An 8,850-nucleotide genomic window follows, 5' to 3' on the forward strand; every position below is an offset into this window, starting at 1 on the left:
ATATGGAAATGACACATCCCGGAATCAAGCAAAGTTTTGAAGCAGGTGCACTCTCTGTGCGGAGAACTAGGAATACCTTTTCCAGAAGTGCATTTGCTATTACCTTACAGCAAGCTGTGAATAGGGATGCCGCATCCAGCCAAAAGGGTATTGCTGCATTTACACAATGTTGCAGTCCGTATGGGGTTGACAGTGACAAGATCTTTTAGGAGAGTATTTGTGAGTTGTCTCCTGGAAATGGCTGGAATCACACTGGTGGATGATGCAATACAGGAACTAAAGCCATCAAGGATAGCCAAAGACAATGCATACCTTAAGAGCACGATCACAGAGGTGGAGAACACTCTCACTCCATTCACTGTTAATGATGATACTCTGTATTGCCTAAACACTGGATGGTGTGAAAGAAAGACTTCTGCAGTCAAAAGAAACTGGATCTACTTGGCCTTGGCATCAAGTTTTTGTTAATGAATGTAATGTAGATGGTGGGCGTTTTGAACGGACTGTTAAGCAAAGAAAGGTGATAAATGTCACACAGGATGCAGTAACAGTTAAATTCACCACAAAGGACAAACAGATAAAGGAAGAAAAATGCACCAGACACATATTTAGAAGGCTGCTGTATTTGTCAGTAACGCAATAACTTGATCTCAGTATTGACCTTTCTTATCCTCTCACTCCAGTTCCTTTCTCATTGTGTCATATAACTGGTGATATGAACAAGACATCAAAGAGGACATTAATGGAAAAATTAGAAGCAATGGGAAACTTGAATGCCATACCAAACAGGACTGATGTGTATATTATTGATCCTATATTCTTCTTCCGTACGCTTGACATGCCATCCACCTAGGGGGGCATGGCAATGTCCATTTTGAAATAAGCTTGTAGCACTGGTGAAATTGTACGCATAGTCTGTGACATATCCTAAGGGCCAAGTATCAAGGACATTGAACATGACTTGTGTGGTAGGACACCCACCACCTACATAATCACTGGCTCGTCACAGAAAAGACCACCTGATCTCAACACGGCTTGGAGCACATCACATTTCAAAACAGAGATTTTGGTCATCAGATAGATATGCATCGACTCTTCAGGGACATCAGGTCTACTTTACAGTGGAACATGAATGCTACCTTTACACTTCAGCACGTGAAACTGTCAACAGGATCCTGGTTCATGAGCTTCAGTGCAGGCATGAAGAAGCTGATACACGGTTACTGTACCATGCAAACTTTGTTGCTGTTAACCATGATGTGGTCCCAGTGATTGTCATTCGCAGTAACGACACTGACGTCTTCATCCTCATTCTCTACCATGCTAGGTTTCTTAATGCACAGATTTGGATGGATGCTGGATTGAGTTCTAGAAATTCCATGCGTTTCATACATACGTCACATCTCCCATCTTGCAACCAAGCTTCCATGCGCTGACAGGCTGTGATTACACAGCCTGTTTTATGAGAAAAGCAAAGTGGAAGCCATTTGAAATAATGAAAAACAACCCTAGGTTCACATCAGCAATTAGTCACCTTGGAGACTCAGATGTCATCGATTCAGATGTTGCTGCTGTAGTTGAAGAGTACTTGTGCATTGTCTATGGAGTTCGGAACCAGACAAGTGTTGATGAAGCCAGGCTTCAATTTTTCCGCAAGTTGTATGCCCTTAAGAAGGAAACTGATTCGTCGGATGAAATGAAAACTACAGACCCCTGTTGTCTTCCTCCTTACCAAAGAGTGTTGCAACAGAAGTTGCTAAGAACTAACTTTGTTGCACACAAATGGAGGAATGCAAGGGAAGCCGATCCAGACTCATTTGCTCCTGAAGGACATGGCTGGAAAGTCCAGAATGGCAGATTGATGATTGTCTGCTTCTCTGGCTCAAATATTCCTGATAAGTTAACCATTGAAGAATCTGATGTACAGGAAGATGATGATGATGATGATGATGATGATAATGATGATGATGATGATGATGAGATCAGCCATTCCTCGGATGAAGAAAAGGAAATAGATTTTTAGAGAACTCCATACTAGTAATATAGCTGGAATAGATCCCACGTTCTTCAAAAAACTTTATTTGTATCTCTTTTTTATATTTTATTCATATTGTAACATAAGAAAACACAATCTCTTATACTAAGGATTTACGAGCAGAATATATCAGGAAACAGTGATAACCCGTAATAACTTAAAATGTACTTTAATAACAATTAGTAAAGAAATTAAAGACACAAACAGAACATTAAACCAATTACAAACGCATTACACGACAGCACTTCATCAAGACTACTAATCACTGATTTCTGCAGTTTACCGTTTAATACCCAAGTCGCAAAGCTTTACATAATCACAACATATAATTCACTGTAGCAACATCAAACAGTTAGTGGCAACCAACGTTACATCACACAAGAAATCGTCCAAATGGATAAACAATACATTACCATATATTCCTTAAAAACTTGATACACTTATTATCACTTGTTTGTTGCGACTCCCCGAAAATCACCGTTGTGGGGCTTTATATACTCGACTCACGCTAGACATCCATGTACTAAATATAATTTTTCGGTACATTATCCTTGGCGACTACTGACTACGCCAAGCGGTACTGCCATCTGTTGTCTAGTGTACACATTTTTTATGCAAATATCAATTTCCAACCTTTTCTGCAATTTTATACTCGATAAAACATATTCCTTTACATTCCCCCCCTTTAAACTCCGCGGCTCTCTCCTCAGTCCATGCTGAATTTTCACTCTTACAGTCTTAAACATTAGCCACTTCCACCATTCAGCAACTATCGGAGACTGCCACGTCGTTGGTAACAAGCACTTTCCTTTCAAAATAAAAGGTTTAGATTAATCAACAGACCTAGAGAGAGAATCTGCAATGACATTTTCCTTGCCTGCTATATGGTGAACATTCATTTTAAATGGTTGCAAAAATAAAGCCCATCTTAAAATTCTCTTATTGTTGTGCTTACATTTATTAATAAAGGTTAATGGATTATTATCAGTATATATGTCAATTTCAAAATTACTGTTTAACAAGTATATCTCAAAGTGCATTAAACTCAAAATTAAACTTAAAGCTTCTTTTTCAACAATACTATAATTTAACTGGTGGCTATTGTATTTTTTTGAAAAGTAAGATACAGGGTGTAAAATACCATCATGTTCCTGTAATAATACACTGCCAGCTCCTACTTCACTGGAGTCTACCTGTAACTTGAACGGTAGATTAAAGTCTGGGGATTTCAGCACTGGCTTTGACATTAACATGAGCTGAAGTTTGCTAAAAGCTTCGTCACATTCCTTTGACCAAACAAAGTTCACATCCTTTTTCAGCAACTCTGTTAATGGGTAGGCTACATCTGAAAAGTTCTTACAAAATTTTCTGTAATACCCCCACTGTCCCCAAAAATTTCATCACGCCACGTTTAGATGTAGGGATGGTCAAATTCTTGATGACCTCAATATGACAATCAACAGGTCTCACTTGGCCACTTCCTATTTCATGTCCTAAATATTGAACAGTAGTTTTTCCAAATTCACACTTTGCAAGGTTTATCGTAACATTGAACTCTAATAACCTCTTAAAAACATCATATACTTTTTTTATGTGATCTTCCCAGGTTTCTCCAACTATAATAATGTCATCTAAATAAACAAATACACCTTCGAGATCCTTTAAGTTATAATTCATTTGACGTTGAAATGTCAGAGGTGCATTACATAAACCAAATGGCATTACCTTATAGTTATAAAGTCCATGGGGTGTAACAAATGCAGCAATATTCCTGCTGTCTTTGTCTAACTCAATTTGATAGTATCCTTTCAATAAATCAATTTTACTTAAAAAAGAAAACTTTGCTACATTATCAATTATATCTTCTACTCTGGGCATGGGATATGAATCTTTTATAGTTACATTATTTACCTTTCGATAGTCTGTACACATTCTTGCACTTCCGTCAGGTTTGTCGACTAGAATACATGGGCTAGCCCATTCACTAAGGCTTTCCTCTGCTAGTCCGTGTTTCAGCAAATAAGCAACTTCGGTCTTTAACTGTTGTTGTTGCCTCTGTGACATTCTGTACGGACGCTGACTTATTGGAGTCTCCTCTTTCAACCTGATTTTATGCTGTACTCCTTTTATCCTTTTTGGATGGTCTGAAAACAGATCTGAAAAGTTTTTAATAAGCACTTTAAAATCCTGCTGCTGTTCATCAGATAAATGAATACATAATTTTCTAAATTTTTCATAATCCCTCAAATACTCAGTATTTTTTATCCTAACTTCAAATTTTCCTTCAACATCTTTTTCATCATCCGCTTTTGCAATTGACAACACTCCACTGGATTCATTATACCTTTTCAACTTGTTAATATGGAAAATTTTAACTTTCCTTCGTCCTGTAGGAAATTGAATTCGATAGTTAACATCACTTACTTTTTCTTTCACCGTGCAAGGTCCTATATACTTCTGGTTAAAAACCTTACCAGATGTAGGGAGATACACTAGAACCTTGTCTCCGATGTCGAGTTCACGTTTTGCAGCCTTTTTGTAGTTTTTCATCCCTTCTTGTACCATTTCGAGATTCTCATGTGCTACTTTCCATATTTTCTTTATTTTTTCCTTCATTTCTTGTAAAGTGATAGAATCCTTTTCATCTGAAATCAATTGATTCTTTATCACCTCCATGGGCGACCTTACCTGATGGACATATACTAACTGAAAAGGAGAATACCCCAACGATGAATGTACGCTATCACGAACGGCAAATAGCAACATTGGGATGTAGACGTCCCATTCCTTTTCATTTTCACAACAGTACGTGCGAAGCATGGTTTTGAAGGTTCGATGAAATCGTTCGACCACTCCTTGGCTCTGTGGGTGATAAGGAGATGATAAGCAATGCTTAATATTCTGACAGGCTAAAAATGATGTAAACTTTTTAGACGTAAAGTTGGTTCCTTGGTCAGTTTGTACTTCTTTTGGCAAACCAACCAGCGAGAAGAACTTATTAAGCGCTTCTATTATCTTATCAGCACTCACAGTTCTTAAAGGAATAGCTTCTGAAAATCTGGTAGCACTACACATAATTGTCAGCAAATACTCGTTGCCTTTGCTAGACCTAGGAAGAGGTCCCACACAATCCAAAACCAGTCTTTCAAAGGGTTCACCTGGAACTTCAATGGGTTGCAATGGCACCACTTTAGGGTCATGTTGAGCTTTGCCTACTTTTTGACATAAAATCGCAATTTTTACAATATTCACTACAATCTTTGTGCATCTTAGGCCAATAAAAATACCTCAATAATTTCTCATAAGTTTTGTTTATACCTAAATGACCAGAATAACTACTGTCATGAGCAATACTTAGAACAAAATTCTTATAACTATTTGGAATAATCACTTGTTCTACAACATCATTAACATTTCTACTCTTAAACTTCCTCATTAGGATTCCATCCTTAACAAAGTAACACTTGCCTTCCTTCTCGATATCATTTATATCAACAAGGGCATTATCTCTTATTACCTTCAAATTCTCATCTTCAATTTGAGATTTAACAAATTCTTCCTTATTAACTTTCAGCATTCGCAAAGGAGTACTGACTTTACTTACTTGTGTTTCTGGACTGTCTTTAAACAAGTTTTGTAAATCCAAACCGTCGTCATCCTTTACCTTTCCTTCGGTACTCTTACTTCTTGTAGTAACTGCACAAGCAGGAAATATGTTTGGAAATGTACATTCAACTTCTGTAATAGATGAAGAATTAGAGGGTTTTTCTGTCAAAATTGGATTACTGCTACCAAAAACTTTGTCTCCACATAAATCATTTCCAAGAATTAACTACTCCCGACACTGGGATTTCTCTCACCAAAGCAATTTTAACAAATCCCGAAATTAACGGAGTTTCCAACTTTACTTCTACTAATGGAGCCGAGAATTCAGGACCAAACCCATGCAGAAGTACATACTCTCCAGTATCCTTCCACTGGTCATACATATCTCTTACCATTACAGACTGTACCGCTCCGGTATCCCTTAACCACCTTACTTTCTTTTTTTCAACACAAGGGAGGTGTAACCAACCTTCTCCCATAAAAGGGTCATACAATTCAGTACCTTTGGATTTGGTACTCTCTTCAGGTACTCCCATTCTATTTTCTTTTACATTAGTCTCAACATAACCAACATTATTAACATTTTGAACACTATTGTTACCCATTTTGTAACCAATATTCTCATCAACATTACATATATTATTATCAATGCTATTGTTACCGTAACTCTTACCTGGCCTAAGGGGAGAAGCAAACAAACAAGGACTAATGTCACCACATGCTTGCGGTTGATTTAACAATGCAATAGTATTTTCAGGTTTATGATCATCCTTTTTAGAATGTACAGGTTTATCTTTAACTTTATTTACCACTTGAATTGGACGGTTTTCTGTGCGATGTGGACAACTCCTACTGATGTGTCCTGGTTTGCCACAACTGAAACATACAAAATCTCTAAAATTTTCGCCTACATTTTGATAACGGGGTGTAAACTGATCATTTCCACTGGATCCTGCTTTTCCAGCACTAACACTAGGACCATAACTATTTTGACTTGCCCCTCTAAAACCTCTATTAAAAGATTTATTATAAACTCCCCCTGATGATACCTGTGAACTCGTAGTCTTACCTTGTGCCTTGTAATTTTGACGCTCTTCCCACACTCTGTTCCTTCCAATTTTAGGAGTGACGTCAGTATGATACAGCTTATGGGTCAATGCGTAATTATCAGACAATCTAGTGGCTTCAACCACATTATCTACATCACGTTCATCCAAATATGTCTTAATAAGTGGATTAATACCATCCTTGAACTGCTCAAGCAAGATAAGTTCCTGAAGTTTACCGAAATCACCATTTACTTCTCTGGCATTTATCCACCTATCATACCACAGGCGTTGTTCCCGTGCATACTCCATATGAGTGTGACCATCTCTTTTTATCCAGCTTCTGAACTTCTCTCTATACCTCTCAGGCACCCATTCATAAGCTTTCAAAACCTCAGATTTAACTCTCATAATCCTTAGAATCATCCAAAGATAAGGCAGCAAATACTTCCCTAGCCTTTCCTCGAAAAGAAGTTTGAACCAACGTGCTCCACGACGTTCTCGGCCATTCACGCTGTTCTGCTACTTTCTCAAATTGTAAAAAAAAAGAATCTACTTCATTCTCAACAAAAATGGGTACACTTTTTACTGCGTTGTCTACCTGAAAAGACTTTAGTGCTACTTTGGACTTTCCTTCTACTTCAATTTTCTTTATCTCTAGTTCTATCCTCTTTTGCTCAACCTCAGCTTCTAATCTTTTAAGTTCGACAGCTTTCTCATTTCCTAATCTAACTATTTGCAAATGAATCTGCATCTGCTCAACACTCATCCCTTCATAAACAAGTTTAGACTTTTTTGGTTTGACTTTAAGTGACTTGGTTTTTTCACGTACGGCTTTTGCACCTTCCTCTTCACTTGTACTATCCTCTGTATTATTATCACTAGCACTTTGCTGGCTATCAGCTTCTTCCTTTTCCCAATTCATTAGTAACAACGCTTCCTTATCAGACAAAATTCCTAAAGTCATTAGCGCCTCACTTACTTTATTTGAGATTTCTTGCTTCCTTGCAGATTCTGATACTTCTACATTATAGTACCTAGCTAGAACCATCTAGTCTATTTTAGTTATACCTTCTAACTTTTCACCACTAGGACTACGTATGAAATCTTTCAAATCAAACATCTTTAATAACCTGCTCAAAATAACACAGCAAGACAAATATAGCGCTAACACTATCACAACTCTCCCCCCTCTTTAAAGTATATGGAAGTGCTAAAAAACAATTAACGGTTGACAGAATAAGCTAACACAGAGGATAAGTTAATAAGGATACGTTCGGGTTTCGTTCGACAGGCCCCCATGTAACATAAGAAAACACAATCTCTTATACTAAGGATTTACGAGCAGAATATATCAGGAAACAGTGATAACCCGTAATAACTTAAAATGTACTTTAATAACAATTAGTAAAGAAATTAAAGACACAAACAGAACATTAAACCAATTACAAACGCATTACACGACAGCACTTCATCAAGACTACTAATCACTGATTTCTGCAGTTTACCGTTTAATACCCAAGTCGCAAAGCTTTACATAATCACAACATATAATTCACTGTAGCAACATCAAACAGTTAGTGGCAACCAACGTTACATCACACAAGAAAACGTCCAAATGGATAAAACAATACATTACCATATATTCCTTAAAAACTTGATACACTTATTATCACTTGTTTGTTGCGACTCCCCGAAAATCACCGTTGTGGGGCTTTATATACTCGACTCACGCTAGACATCCATGTACTAAATATAATTTTTCGGTACATTATCCTTGGCGACTACTGACTACGCCAAGCGGTACTGCCATCTGTTGTCTAGTGTACACATTTTTTATGCAAATATCAATTTCCAACCTTTTCTGCAATTTTATACTCAATAAAACATATTCCTTTACAATATTTAGTAAACCTTTTGCAAATTTTGATGTCTTATTTAGCCAAAATACAACTAAAACCCAAATCCGGCATTTCAAAGGGCTGAACTTGACCTTTTGACCCCTGGTGACCTCTAATAATAAATTAATTAATTTAGTTTAACATCAAATAAATCTACTCATCAATAGCATCATTTTGGTATATAGTTCTTTATTCTAGGCCCAGTTTGAGCCAATTTACTTTCACTAACCCCCAAATTTTGCCGAAAAATGAAAAGCCCGTT

At 37.1% G+C, this 8,850-nt stretch overlaps 1 protein-coding gene across 3 annotated transcripts; it reads right to left on the reverse strand.

Annotated features, from left to right (window-relative positions):
- Positions 1-2,338: 2,338 nt before the first annotated feature.
- On the reverse strand, positions 2,339-8,579 carry LOC137619718 (uncharacterized). Of its 3 annotated transcripts, none has more exons than XR_011039960.1 (2): positions 8,327-8,579; positions 2,339-2,843 (listed from the first exon to the last, which is right to left on the reverse strand). XR_011039960.1 is itself a non-coding variant. In XM_068350008.1 (2 exons), exons 1-2 carry the CDS (start codon positions 7,111-7,113, stop codon positions 2,805-2,807), a joined length of 702 nt encoding a protein of 233 aa, XP_068206109.1. In that variant the 5' UTR covers positions 7,114-7,865; the 3' UTR covers positions 2,343-2,804. The 3 variants fall into 3 exon arrangements, 1 of the variants encoding a protein (XP_068206109.1); XR_011039959.1 differs by lacking the exon at positions 8,327-8,579 and adding an exon at positions 3,947-4,567; XM_068350008.1 differs by lacking the exon at positions 8,327-8,579 and adding an exon at positions 6,451-7,865 and having other exon boundaries at positions 2,343-2,843.
- Positions 8,580-8,850: the final 271 nt, after the last annotated feature.

The sequence above is a fragment of the Palaemon carinicauda genome, chromosome 26, assembly GCF_036898095.1.
Source record: "Palaemon carinicauda isolate YSFRI2023 chromosome 26, ASM3689809v2, whole genome shotgun sequence".
Taxonomy (NCBI): domain Eukaryota; kingdom Metazoa; phylum Arthropoda; class Malacostraca; order Decapoda; family Palaemonidae; genus Palaemon; species Palaemon carinicauda.

Coding starts and splice junctions, on each gene's coding strand:
- LOC137619718 (XM_068350008.1), bottom strand. CDS start 7,113: ATGATTCTAAGGATTATGAGAGTTAAATCTGAGGTTTTGAAAGCTTAT. Junction 2,844..6,450: donor AAAACCGTCCAATTCAAGTG/GTAAATAAAGTT, acceptor TTATTTTGAAAG/GAAAGTGCTTGTTACCAACG.